This window comes from Oncorhynchus gorbuscha, unplaced genomic scaffold (genome assembly GCF_021184085.1).
Source record: "Oncorhynchus gorbuscha isolate QuinsamMale2020 ecotype Even-year unplaced genomic scaffold, OgorEven_v1.0 Un_scaffold_5462, whole genome shotgun sequence".
NCBI classification, from domain to species: Eukaryota; Metazoa; Chordata; class Actinopteri; order Salmoniformes; family Salmonidae; genus Oncorhynchus; species Oncorhynchus gorbuscha.
This window is the reverse complement of record NW_025749263.1, coordinates 11,912-26,177: the sequence shown is the minus strand read 5'-3', so window position 1 is coordinate 26,177 and position 14,266 is coordinate 11,912. Positions and strand designations below refer to the sequence as shown.

Below are 14,266 nucleotides of genomic sequence, written 5' to 3'. Positions count from 1 at the left end.
GGTGTGTCCAAACTTTTGAATGGTACTGCATATTTAATTGTTTTACAGCCAGTAAACACCATTGGAAAAGGCGACGCATTTATGCTTATTAATGTATATTAATTAATTAATTAATGAATTAATTATGTATAATGGGAGTTGTTTTCTGTGAGTAAACCACCAACAGAAGATGATACAGGTTTCGGTTTATGTTTTGAGGTTTGACTTTAGCACGTATAGCTCGTTAGCACGTAGGACTCACCGATCGGTGTCACCTCGTTAGTCTGTGTTTCGCCTGTGCTGGGGCGGGTGCTATTTAAGAGTGGCTGGGCCCAGTGCTATTTAAGAGTGGCTGGGCCCAGTGCTATTTAAGAGTGGCTGGGCCCAGTGCTATTTAAGAGTGGCTGGGCCCAGTGCTATTTAAGAGTGGCTGGGCCCAGTGCTATTTAAGAGTGGCTGGGCCCAGTGCTATTTAAGAGTGGCTGGGCCCAGTGCTATTTAAGAGTGGCTGGGCCCAGTGCTATTTAAGAGTGGCTGGGCCCAGTGCTATTTAAGAGTGGCTGGGCCCAGTGCTATTTAAGAGTGGCTGGGCCCAGTGCTCCAGCTGTTTTGATAGATGTTTTGATAGATGTGGAGGGTCAACACCTTAAGGTGGCGCGCCCAATTTTGACTTCTAGACGAACAATCTTTTAACCGATTTCCCTGGTTTCATTTTGCTCCACCTTTCTTTATGCTTGGTGTGGATTCTTCTTTTATTTTGTCTCTTCTTGGGCCAATTTAGTTCAGCGTTTATTCTGGGTGTCTTTTAGGTCCCAGTTGTTGTTGCTCGTCAACTTTCAGTGGACACTTCCATGAGTGTCTTTCAGAACCGCTCCTAAAACCTGCTTCGCTCTGGTTGTCGGTAAGTGATTCTATGTTAGTTCACCCTTCTGTTTGAGTGAAATGTTTTGGTTTTCTTACTAAGGAATGTAACACTAACCCCAAATGAATATAGTTGGTTCAAAGTTGGTTTTTGTATATATATATTTTTTTTTTACCTGCGTCTCGTTAAACATCTCTGGTGGCGATAGACAAAAACCAACGTGCGCACGATGCTGCAAGAGGACGCCATGTTACGATTTGGTCAGCATGTTACAACTTAACCAGAAAGACTCACAGCTGTAATCGTTGCCAAAGGTGCTTCTACAAAAGTATTGACTCAGGGGTGTGAAAACGTATGTAAATGAGATATTTCTGTATTTATTGTTCAATAAATGTATAAAAACACATCTTTCTGGGATGTGTCAAAGTGTATGAATACTTTCTGAAAGCATCTGTTGGTTATTCTATCCTAAAATCCCCAAATCTCCCCACAAGGACAATAAAACAAGGGAAATTCGCCAAGGTGGAGAACAATGAGGACAAAAAGGCTATTTTAAGCTTAGCGTTACAGGAAATAGGATGTCGTACGGAAATTAATTTTAGGTCCGTCACGAGGACGGAAGAACATGACGTGTGTGTTTACCGTTTGGATCCTTTGGCGAACTCCACGGCGATGACCTTCCCATCTATAGAGAGAGCTGGCTGTAAGGCCTGGAGGATCTGGAGAAGCTGAGATGCTTCCTGCAACACACACAGCTCTGAGTAGACAGTTGTAGGTATCTCCTCACCACTACAGCTGTAGGTATCTCCTCACCACTGTAGTAGACAGCTGTAGGTATCTCCTCACCACTACAGCTGTATGTATCTCCTCACCACTATAGTAGACAGCTGTAGGTATCTCCTCACCACTATAGTAGAGTTGTTGGTATCTCCTCACCACTATAGTAGACAGCTGTAGGTATCTCCTCGCCACTATAGTAGACAGCTGTAGGTATCTCCTCACCAATATAGTAGAGTTGTTGGTATCTCCTCACCACTATAGTAGTGTTGTTGGTATCTCCTCACCACTATAGTAGTGTTGTTGGTATCTCCTCACCACTATAGTAGACAGCTGTAGGTATCTCCTCACCACTATAGTAGACAGCTGTAGGTATCTCCTCACCACTACAGTAGACAGCTGTAGGTATCTCCTCACCACTATAGTAGAGTTGTTGGTATCTCCTCACCACTATAGTAGATAGCTGTAGGTATCTCCTCACCACTATAGTAGAGTTGTAGGTATCTCCTCACCACTATAGTAGAGTTGTTGGTATCTCCTCACCACTATAGAAGACAGCTGTAGGTATCTCCTCACCACTATAGTAGACAGCTGTAGGTATCTCCTCACCACTATAGTAGAGTTGTTGGTATCTCCTCACCACTATAGTAGACAGCTGTAGGTATCTCCTCACCACTATAGTAGACAGCTGTAGGTATCTCCTCACCACTATAGTAGACAGCTGTAGGTATCTCCTCACCACTATAGTAGACAGCTGTAGGTATCTCCTCACCACTATAGTAGACAGCTGTAGGTATCTCCTCACCACTATAGTAGAGTTGTTGGTATCTCCTCACCACTATAGTAGATAGCTGTAGGTATCTCCTCACCACTATAGTAGAGTTGTAGGTATCTCCTCACCACTATAGTAGAGTTGTTGGTATCTCCTCACCACTATAGTAGAGTTGTAGGTATCTCCTCACCACTATAGTAGACATCTGTAGGTATCTCCTCACCACTATAGTAGACAGCTGGTATCTCCTCACCACTATAGTAGACAGCTGTTGGTATCTCCTCACCACTATAGTAGACAGCTGTAGGTATCTCCTCACCACTATAGTAGACAGCTGTAGGAAAGCGAAGCCCGGTTGAGTTGTGTCTGTTTATCTTTGATCAGTCGAACATTAGAAGGCGACAGAGTAGCGAAGGGAGCCAGAGGGACAGGATGGACTCCAGGGAGGTATGGGGACCCAGGTTCCTCAGGATCAGAGCTGGAGAGAGGAGGAGATGAAGGGCGGGATGGGGGAGGGAGGGAGGTAGAGAGAGAACATTAGGAGACAGAGCAAGGAAACAGGATGGAGTCTGAGAAGTATGGGGACCCAGGTTCCTTGGGATCAGAGCTGGAGAGATTGGTTGAGAGCGAGGGGGGAGAGAAGGTAAATGAAAGAGACAGGTACAGTCCCTTCAGACAGTATTCATATTCCTAGATTTATTCCACATTTGGTTTGTGTTAACTTCTTACGGCTGAGATCGGCTGAGATCCGGTTAACGGGATCGACTTGACAACAGCCAGTGAAAGTGCAGGACGCCAAATTCAAACAACAACTTATTGTTAATCCCACCACAGTGTCCACTTTCAGGAACGCTTACGACGAAAGCACACCAACTGATTATGTTAGGTCAGTACCAAGTCAACAGAAAAACACAGCAATTTTTCCAGCCAAAGAGAAGAGACACAAAAAGCAGAAATAGAGAGAAAATTAATCACTAACCTTTGATGATCTTCATCAGATGACACTCATAGGGCTTCATGTTACACAATACATGTATGTTTTGTTCGATAAAGTTCATATTTATATCCAAAATCTTAGTTTACATTGGCATGTTATGTTCAGCAATGTTTTGCCGCCAAAAACATCCGGTGATTTTGCAGAGAGCCACATCAATTTACAGAAATACTCATAATAAACATTGATAAAAGATACAAGTGTTATACATGGAACTTTAGATAAACTTCTCCTTAATGCAACCGCTGTGTCAGATTTTTAAAAACTTTATGAAAAAGCACACTATGCAATAATCTGAGTACGGTGCTCAGGCAACAAATACATATATCCTCCATGTTGGAGTCAACAGAATTCAGAAATAGCGTTATAAATATTCACTTACCTTTGATGATCTTCATCAGAATGCACTCCCCAGGAATCCCAGTTCCACAATAAATGTTTGTTTTGTTCGATAAAGTTCATAATTTACGTCCAAATACCTCCTTTTTGTTTGCGCGTTTAGTACACAAATCCAAACTCACGACGCGCGGGCACTCGGTCCAGGCGAAAGTTCAGACGAAAAGTCATATTACAGTTCGTAGAAACATGTCAAACGAGGTATAGAATCAATGTTTAGGATGTTTTCATCATAAATGTCACATTCTGACCATAGTTCTTTTGCGTTTTCCTTGTTTTAGTGTTGGTCACGACGTGAGCTGGATGGGCATTCTATGTTGTGTGTCTAGTTTGTCTGTTTCTGTGTTTGGCCTGATATGGTTCTCAATCAGAGGCAGGTGTTAGTCGTTGTCTCTGATTGGGAACCATATTTAGGTAGCCTGTTTTGTCATTGTGTGTGATTGTCTATGTGTAGTGTTTGTGTCAGCACATTTGGTATATAGCTTCACGGTCGTTGTTCATTTCTTGTTTTGTTCACTTTGTGTTCACACCACGCTGCGCTTTGGTCCTCTTCTTACGACGATCGTGACAATAAATCTTTGTGATGGCCACTCCAATACTTTGACTGTTGGCCTCAAGCCATTTTGCCACAACTTTGCAAGTATGCTTGGGGTCATTGTCCATTTGGAAGACCCATTTGCAGCCAAGCTTTAACTGATGTCTTGAGATATTGCTTCATGATGCCATCTATTTTGTGAAGTGCACCAGTCCCTCCTGCAGCAAAGCACCCCCACAACAAGATGCTGCCACCCCCGTGCTTCACGGTTGGGATGGCGTTCTTTGGCTTGCAAGCATCCCCCTTTTTCCTCCAAACATAATGATGGTCATTATGGCCAAACAGTTCTATTTTTGTTTCATCAGACCAGAGGTACGATCTTTGTCCCCACGTGCAGTTGCAAACCGTAGTCTGGCTTTTTAATGGCGGTTTTGGAGCAGTGGCTTCTTCCTTGCTGAGCGGCCTTTCAGGTTATGTCGATATAGGACTAGTTTTACTGTGGATATAGATACTTTTGTACCTGTTTCCTCCAGCATCTTCACAAGGTCCTTTGCTGTTGTTCTCGGATTGATTTGCACTTTTCGCACCAAAGTACGTTCATCTCTAGGAGACAGAACACATCTTCTTCCTGAGAGGTATGACAGCTGCGTAGTCCCATGGTGTTTATACTTGCGTACTGTCATGTTTTGTCTTATATTGTCTTGTCATTTTGCTTTTCCCTCTGTTCGTTTTCCCCCTGCTGGTCTTTTTAGGTTCGTTCCCCTTTTTCTCTCTCCCTTCCTCTCTCTCTTCTCTCTATCGTTCCGTTCCTGCTCCCAGCTGTTCCTATTCCCTAATCAATCATTTAGTCTTCCGACACCTGTTCCCTATCTTTTCCCTGATTAGAGTCCCTATTTCTCCCCTTGTTTTCCGTTTCTGCCCTGTCGGATCCTTGTCTATTGTTCACCGTGCTGTGTCTGTGTATCGCCCTGTCGTGTCGTGTTTCCCTCAGATGCTGCGTGGTGAGCAGGTGTCTGAGTCTGCTACGTTCAAGTGCCTTCCTGAGGCAACCTGCAGTTCATGATCGAGTCTCCAGTCTGTTCTCGTCATTACGAGTGGAATTGTGCTTTATGATTGTATATTTACTTTACTGGATTAAAGACTCTGTTTTCGCCAAGTCGCTTTTGGGTCCTCATTCACCTGCATAACAGAAGGATCCGACCAAAGAATGGACCCAGCGACTACAGACGCCGTAACACTGCCGTCGAGATCCAAGGAGCCATGCTCGGCAGACACGAGCAGGAATTGTCTGCTGCTCGCCATGCCGTGGAGAACCTGGCCGCTCAGGTTTCCGACCTCTCTGGACAGTTCCAGAGTCTTCGTCTCGTGCCACCTGTTACTTCCTGGCCTGCCGAGCCTCCGGAACCTAGGGTTAATAACCCACCTTGCTACTCCGGGCAGCCCACGGAGTGCCGCTTTCCTTTCTCACCCAGTGTGATATACTGTGTTACAACATCTGCATCCTTATGTAACACATGTATCACTATACTTTAACTATGCCACTTTGTTTACTTTGTCTACACACTCATCTCATATGTATATACTGTACTCGGCTGCTCTGTACCATCACTCATTCATATATCCTTATGTACATGTTCCTTATCCCCTTACACTGTGTATAAGACAGTAGTTTTTTTGGAATTGTTAGTTAGATTACTTGTTGGTTATCACTGCATTGGGAACTAGAAGCACAAGCATTTCGCTGATTGCTTAACATCTGCTAACCAGAACAAATAAAATTTGATTTGATTTGATTTGATTTCGTGTGATTTTTGAGAGAGAGCCGGGTTGCTTACGTTTTCACTCCTTACTGGCCGGGCTCGGGAGGGGCACAGCTATCTGGGAGGCAAGGGCTGATTGCTCTAATTACCAGAACTTTAAAGAGGAGATCGATTTGACCATTCAGTTTTTGGTAGGGAGGCTTAGGCCCTGGCTTTGCCAGATCGATCCATAACGGATTACTCTATTGAGTTTCGCACTGCTGCCTCTAGTGAGTGGAACGAGCCGGCGCTGCTCGCCTCGTTTTCTGGAGGGACTCCACGCAGTGGTTAAAGATGAGATTCTCTCCCGGGAGGTTCCTTCAAGTGTGGACTCTTTGATTGCTCTTGCCATCCGCATAGAACGACGGGTAGATCTTCGTCACCAGGCTCGTGGTAGAGAGCTCGCGTCAACGGTGTTTCCTGCTCCGCATCGCAACCATCTCCTCCTCTGGCTCAGAGACTGAGCCCATGCAGCTGGGAGGTATTCGCATCTCGACTAAGGAGAGGGAACGGAGGATCACCAACCGCCTGTGCCTCTATTGCGGACTTGCTGGACATTTTGTTAATTCATGTCCAGTAAAAGCCAGAGCTCATCAGTAAGCGGAGGGCTACTGGTGAGCGCTACTACTCAGGTCTCTCCATCTAGATCCTGTACTACTTTGTCGGTCCATCTACGCTGGACCGGTTCGGGTGCTACATGCAGTGCCTTGATAGACTCTGGGGCTGAGGGTTGTTTCATGGACGAAGCATGGGCTCGGAAACATGACATTCCTTTCAGAAAGTTAGACAAGCCTACGCCCATGTTCGCCTTAGATGGTAGTCATCTTCCCAGTATCAGATTTGAGACACTACCTTTAACCCTCACAGTATCTGGTAACCACAGTGAGACTATTTCTTTTTTGATTTTTCGTTCACCTTTTACACCTGTTGTTTTGGGTCATCCCTGGCTAGTATGTCATAATCCTTCTATTAATTGGTCTAGTAATTCTATCCTATCCTGGAACGTTTCTTGTCATGTGAAGTGTTTAATGTCTGCCATCCCTCCCGTTTCTTCTGTCCCCACTTCTCAGGAGGAACCTGGCGATTTGACAGGAGTGCCGGAGGAATATCATGATCTGCGCACGGTCTTCAGTCGGTCCCGAGCCAACTCCCTTCCTCCTCACCGGTCGTATGATTGTAGTATTGATCTCCTTCCGGGGACCACTCCTCCTCGGGGTAGACTATACTCTCTGTCGGCTCCCGAACGTAAGGCTCTCGAGGATTATTTGTCTGTGTCTCTTGACGCCGGTACCATAGTGCCTTCTTCCTCTCCGGCCGGGGCGGGGTTTTTTTTTGTTAAGAAGGACGGTACTCTGCGCCCCTGCGTGGATTATCGAGGGCTGAATGACATAACGGTTAAGAATCGTTATCCGCTTCCCCTTATGTCATCAGCCTTCGAGATTCTGCAGGGAGCCAGGTGCTTTACTAAGTTGGACCTTCGTAACGCTTACCATCTCGTGCGCATCAGAGAGGGGGACGAGTGGAAAACGGCGTTTAACACTCCGTTAGGGCATTTTGAGTACCGGGTTCTGCCGTTTGGTCTCGCCAATGCGCCAGCTGTTTTTCAGGCATTAGTTAATGATGTTCTGAGAGACATGCTGAACATCTTTGTTTTTGTCTATCTTGACGATATCCTGATTTTTTCACCGTCACTCGAGATTCATGTTCAGCACGTTCGACGTGTTCTACAGCGCCTTTTAGAGAATTGTCTCTACGTGAAGGCTGAGAAGTGCTCTTTTCATGTCTCCTCCGTTACTTTTCTCGGTTCCGTTATTTCCGCTGAAGGCATTCAGATGGATTCCCGCTAAGGTCCAAGCTGTCAATGATTGGCCCGTTCCAAGGTCACGTGTCGAGTTGCAGCGCTTTCTAGGTTTCGCTAATTTCTATCGGCGTTTCATTCGTAATTTCGGTCAAGTTGCTGCCCTCTCACAGCTCTTACTTCTGTCAAGACGTGTTTTAAGTGGTCCGGTTCCGCCCAGGGAGCTTTTGATCTTCTAAAAGAACGTTTTACGTCCGCTCCTATCCTCGTTACTCCTGACGTCACTAGACAATTCATTGTCGAGGTTGACGCTTCAGAGGTAGGCGTGGGAGCCATTCTATCCCAGCTTCCAGTCTGACGATAAGGTTCATCCTTGCGCTTATTTTTCTCATCGCCTGTCGCCATCTGAACGCAACTATGATGTGGGTAATCACAACTGCTCGCCATCCGCTTAGCCCTAGGCGAATGGCGACAGTGGTTGGAGGGGTCGACCGTTCCTTTGTCGTTTGGACAGACCATAAGAACCTTGAGTACATCCGTTCTGCCAAACGACTTAATGCTCGTCAAGCTCGTTGGGCGTTGTTTTTCGCTCGTTTCGAGTTTGTGATTTCTTACCGTCCGGGTAGCAAGAACACCAAGCCTGATGCCTTATCCCGTCTTTTAGTTCTTCTGTGGCTTCTACTGATCCCGAGGGGATTCTTCCTTATGGGCGTGTTGTCGGGTTGACAGTCTGGGGAATTGAAAGACAGGTTAAGCAAGCACTCACGCACACTGCGTCGCCGCGCGCTTGTCCTAGTAACCTTCTTTTCGTTCCTGTTTCCACTCGTTTGGCTGTTCTTCAGTGGGCTCACTCTGCCAAGTTAGCTGGTCATCCCGGTGTTCGAGGCACTCTTGCGTCTATTCGCCAGCGCTTTTGGTGGCCGACTCAGGAGCGTGACACGCGCTGCTTGTTCGGACTGCGCGCAGACTAAGTCAGGTAACTCTCCTCCTGCCGGTCGTCTCAGACCGCTCCCCATTCCTTCTCGACCATGGTCTCACATCGCCCTAGACTTCATTACCGGTCTGCCTTTGTCTGCGGGGAAGACTGTGATTCTTACGGTTGTCGATAGGTTCTCTAAGGCGGCACATTTCATTCCCCTCGCTAAACTTCCTTCCGCTAAGGAGACGGCACAAATCATCATCGAGAATGTGTTCAGAATTCATGGCCTCCCGTTAGACGCCGTTTCAGACAGAGGCCCGCACCACGTCACAGTTTTGGAGGGAGTTCTGTCGTTTGATTGGTGCGTCCGTCAGTCTCTCTTCCGGGTTTTATCCCCAGTCTAACGGTCAAGCAGAGAGGGCCAATCAGACGATTGGTCGCATACTACGCAGCCTTTCTTTCAGAAACCCTGCGTCTTGGGCAGAACAGCTCCCCTGGGCAGAATACGCTCACAACTCGCTTCCTTCGTCTGCTACCGGGTTATCTCCGTTTCAGAGTAGTCTGGGTTACCAGCCTCCTCTGTTCTCATCCCAGCTTGCCGAGTCCAGCGTTCCCTCCGCCTCAAGCGTTTGTCCAACGTTGTGAGCGCACCTGGAGGAGGGTGAGGTCTGCACTTTGCCGTTACAGGGCACAGACTGTGAGAGCCGCCAATAAACGTAGGATTAAGAGTCCAAGGTATTGTTGCGGCCAGAGAGTGTGCTTTCCACTCGCAACCTTCCTCTTACGACAGCTTCTCGTAAGTTGACTCCGCGGTTCATTGGTCCGTTCCGTGTCTCCCAGGTCGTCAATCCTGTCGCTGTGCGACTGCTTCTTCCGCGACATCTTCGTCGCGTCCATCCTGTCTTCCATGTCTCCTGTGTCAAGCCCTTTCTTCGCACCCCCGTTCGTCTTCCCTCCCCCTCCCGTCCTTGTCGAGAGCGCACCTATTTACAAGGTACGTAGGATCATGGACATGCGTTCTCGGGACGGGTCACCAATACTTAGTGGATTGGGAGGGTTACGGTCCTGAGGAGAGGAGTTGGGTTCCGTCTCGGGACGTGCTGGACCGTTCACTTATTGATGATTTCCTCCGTTGCCGCCAGGATTCCTCTCGAGTGCGCCAGGAGGCGCCGGTGAGTGGGGGGTACTGTCATGTTTTGTCTTATATTGTCTTGTCATTTTGCTTTTCCTCTGTTCGTTTTCCCCCTGCTGGTCTTTTTAGGTGCGTTCCCCTTTTTCTCTCTCCCTTCCTCTCTCTCTTCTCTCTATCGTTCCGTTCCTGCTCCCAGCTGTTCCTATTCCCCTAATCAATCATTTAGTCTTCCCACACCTGTTCCCTATCTTTTTCCCTGATTAGAGTCCCTATTTCTCCCCTTGTTTTCCGTTTCTGCCCTGTCGGATCCTTGTCTATTGTTCACCGTGCTGTGTCTGTGTATCGCCCTGTCGTGTCGTGTTTCCCTCAGATGCTGCGTGGTGAGCAGGTGTCTGAGTCTGCTACGTTCAAGTGCCTTCCCGAGGCAACCTGCAGTTCATGATCGAGTCTCCAGTCTGTTCTCGTCATTACGAGTGGAATTGTGCTTTATGATTGTATATTTACTTTACTGGATTAAAGACTCTGTTTTCGCCAAGTCGCTTTTGGGTCCTCATTCACCTGCATAACACGTACTATTGTTTGTACAGATGAACGTGGTACCTTCAGGCGTTTGGAAATTGCTCCCAAGGATGAACCAGACATGAGGTCTACAATCTTTTCGGAGGTCTTGGCTGATTTCTTTGGATTTTCCATGATGTCAAGCAAAGAGGCACTCATTTTGAAGGTAGGTATTGAAATACATCCACAGGTACACCTCCAATTGACTCAAATTATGTCAATTAGCCAATCAGAAGCTTCTAAAGCCATGACATCATTTCCTGGATTTTTCCAAGCTGTTTAAAGGCACAGTCAACTTAGTGTATGTAAACTTCTGACCCACTGGAATTGTGATACAGTGAATTATAAGTGAAATAATCTGTCTGTTAACAATTGTTGGAAAATGACTTGTGTCATACACAAAGTAGATGTCCTAACTGACTTTCCAAAACTATAGTTTGTTAACAAGACATTTGTGGAGTGGTTGAAAAACTAGTTTTAATGACTCCAACCTAAATGTATGTAAACTAGTTTTAATGACTCCAACCTAAGTGTATGTAAACTAGTTTTAATGACTCCAACCTAAATGTATGTAAACTAGTTTTAATGACTCCAACCTAAGTGTATATAAACTAGTTTTAATGACTCCAACCTAAATGTATGTAAACGAGTTTTAATGACTCCAACCTAAATGTATGTAAATGAGTTTTAATGACTCCAACCTAAATGTATGTAAACTAGTTTTAATGACTCCAACCTAAATGTATATAAACTAGTTTTAATGACTCCAACCTAAGTGTATATAAACTAGTTTTAATGACTCCAACCTAAATGTATGTAAACTAGTTTTAATGACTCCAACCTAAGTGTATATAAACTAGTTTTAATGACTCCAACCTAAATGTAAACGAGTTTTAATGACTCCAACCTAAATGTAAACGAGTTTTAATGACTCCAACCTAAATGTAAACTAGTTTTAATGACTCCAACCTAAATGTAAACTAGTTTTAATGACTCCAACCTAAATGTAAACGAGTTTTAATGACTCCAACCTAAATGTAAACTAGTTTTAATGACTCCAACCTAAATGTAAACGAGTTTTAATGACTCCAACCTAAATGTAAACTAGTTTTAATGACTCCAACCTAAATGTAAACGAGTTTTAATGACTCCAACCTAAATGTAAACTAGTTTTAATGACTCCAACCTAAATGTAAACTTCCAACTTCCACTGTATACATAATATGACATTTGAAATGTCTTTATTATTTTGGCATTTTTGTGAGTGTAGTTGTTTAGTGTTTATTATCTACTTCACTTGCTTTGGCAATGTTAACATATGTTTCCCATGCCCCTTCAATTTAAATTGACTTGAGAGAGAGACTTACTGTCATTGGCCACCTCAGCCTGCTGTGTGTCAGCTCCTCCTGCCCCAGCCCTGCCCCCAGCCCTGGGAGTGGTGACGGCAGTAGAGGTGGTAGCAGCTGGCTGGTAGAGAGCAGGGAGGGGCAATAAGCCGTCCTTCTGATGCACACCCAGGGGTAACTCCCTCAGCTGGGGCAGTTTCAGCTCTGCCTCTAAAGGGTAAAAAACACAGTCGGATATCCCAGAACACACCTGTCTATGTTTATCATAGGGTTTAGGTATCACATGTTTACCTGATTTAGGAACACCACATTTAAAGCACTTCTCTCTCCTCTTGAAGTTCTGAACCCCACACTGTTAGAACAGCAACAGAGGCGATCAGTACTAGGGAGAATTGATGAAAAAGATGAGAAGCCACACAGTGAGGTTGTTAGCTGTTGTACCTTGTTACAGAGCCAGTCCTCGTTGGCGCGTGGTTTAGGGTCACTGTAGTGCATAGACACCCTCTGGCCTAGGATAGACAAAACCCTCTGAAAGAGAGAGAGAGAAAGAGACAGGCAGAGAGAGCGAGAGAGAGAGGGAGAGAAGGAGAGACAAAGAGAAAGATAGACAGAGAAGACCAAGAGAGAGGGAGACAGAGAGGGAGAACGAGACAAAGAGAGAAACAAAGAATGATTATCATAGATAAGTGGTTCACATTCTAGAGAGAGAGGAGCCCACTCACAAGAGGGCAGAATGAGTGAGAGATGTTTCCCATGCCAATAAAGTCCATTGAATTGAATTGAGAGAGAGTGGGAAAGAGAGGAGAGAAGAGGGAAAGAGAGGAGAGAAGAGAGGGAAAGAGAGGGAAAGAGAGGAGAAGAGAGGAGAGAAGAGAGGGAAAGAGAGGAGAGAAGAGAGGGAAAGAGAGGGAAAGAGAGGAGAGAAGAGGGAAAGAGAGGAGAGAAGAGGGAAAGAGAGGAGAGAAGAGGGAAAGAGAGGAGAGAAGAGGGAAAGAGAGGAGAGAAGAGAGGGAAAGAGAGGAGAAAGAGAGAAAGAGAGGGAAAGAGAGAAAGAGAGGAGAGAAGAGAGGAAAGAGAGGAGAGAAGAGAGGGAAAGAGAGGAGAGAAGAGAGGGAAAGAGAGGAGAAAAGAGGAAAGAGAGGAGAGAAGAGAGGGAAAGAGAGGAGAGAAGAGAGGGAAAGAGAGGAGAGAAGAGGGAAAGAGAGGAGAAAAGAGGGAAAGAGAGGAGAGAAGAGAGGGAAAGAGAGGAGAGAAGAGAGGGAAAGAGAGGAGAGAAGAGGGAAAGAGAGGAGAGAAGAGAGGGAAAGAGAGAAGAGAAGAGAGGGAAAGAGAGGAGAGAAGAGAGGGAAAGAGAGGAGAGAAGAGAGGGAAAGAGAGGAGAGAAGAGAGGGAAAGAGAGGAGAAAGAGGGAAAGAGAGAGAGAAGAGAGGGAAAGAGAGGAGAGAGAGGGAAAGAGAGGAGAGAAGAGAGGAAAGAGAGGAGAGAAGAGAGGGAAAGAGAGGAGAGAAGAGAGGGAAAGAGAGGGAAAAGAGAGAGAGAAGAGAGGAGAGAAGAGAGGGAAAGAGAGGAGAAAGAGAGGAAGAGAGAGAGAAGAGAGGGAAAGAGAGGAGAGAAGAGAGGGAAAGAGAGGGAGAAGAGAGGGAAAGAGAGGAGAGAAGAGAGGAAAGAGAGGAGAAAGAGGGAAAGAGAGGAGAGAAGAGAGGGAAAGAGAGGGAGAGAGGAGAAGAGAGGAGAAAGAGAGGGAAAGAGAGGAGAGAAGAGAGGGAAAGAGAGGAGAGAAGGGAAAGAGAGGAGAGAAGAGGAAAGCGAGGAGAGAAGAGAGGGAAAGAGAGGAGAGAGGGAGAGAGGGAGAGAGGGAAAGAGAAGAGAGGGAAAGAGAGGAGAGAAGAGGGAAAGAGAGAGGAGAAGAGAGGAAAGAGAGGAGAGAAGAGAGGGAAAGAGAGGAGAGAAGAGAGGAGAAAGAGAGGAGAGAAGAGGGAAAGAGAGGAGAGAAGAGAGGGAAAGAGGGAGAGAAGAGAGGGAAAGAGAGGAGAGAAGAGGGAAAGAGAGGAGAAAGAGAGGAAAGAAAGAGAGGAGAGAAGAGAGGGAAAGAGAGGAGAGAAGAGGGAAAGAGAGGGAAAGAGAAGAGAGGGAAAGAGAGGAGAGAATAGAGGGAAAGAGAGGAGAAAGAGAGAGAAGAGAGGGAGAAGAGAGGAGAGAAGAGAAAGGAGAAAAGAGAGGGAAAGAGAAGAGAAGAGAGGGAAAGAGAGGAGAGAAGAGAGGGAAAGAGAGGGAGAGGGAAAGAGAGGAGAAAGAGAGGAGAAGAGAGGAGAGAAGAGAGGAAAAGAGAGGAGAGAAGAGGGAAAGAGAGGAGAAGAGAGGGAAGAGGGAGAGAGAGAAAGAGAGAGAATAGAGAGGGA

At 45.9% G+C, this 14,266-nt stretch overlaps 1 protein-coding gene across 1 annotated transcript; it reads right to left on the bottom strand.

The window, feature by feature from the left end:
• Positions 1–2,770: 2,770 nt before the first annotated feature.
• LOC124029091 (RNA-binding protein 10-like) lies at positions 2,771–12,736 on the bottom strand. Its single transcript, XM_046340929.1, has 4 exons — positions 12,309–12,736; positions 12,159–12,219; positions 11,889–12,077; positions 2,771–2,868 (listed from the first exon to the last, which is right to left on the bottom strand). Exons 1-4 carry the CDS (start codon positions 12,360–12,362, stop codon positions 2,771–2,773), a joined length of 402 nt encoding a protein of 133 aa, XP_046196885.1. The 5' UTR covers positions 12,363–12,736.
• Between the last annotated feature and the right edge of the window lie 1,530 nt (positions 12,737–14,266).

Excerpts from the sequence above, each read along its gene's own strand:
- LOC124029091 (XM_046340929.1), bottom strand. The coding sequence starts at position 12,362 with ATGCACTACAGTGACCCTAAACCACGCGCCAACGAGGACTGGCTCTGT. Across the intron at positions 12,078-12,158 it reads ATGTGGTGTTCCTAAATCAG|AGGCAGAGCTGAAACTGCCC; the intron begins GTAAACATGTGA and ends TTTACCCTTTAG. Across the intron at positions 2,869-11,888 it reads GGCTGAGGTGGCCAATGACA|CTCTGATCCTGAGGAACCTG; the intron begins GTAAGTCTCTCT and ends TCCTCTCTCCAG.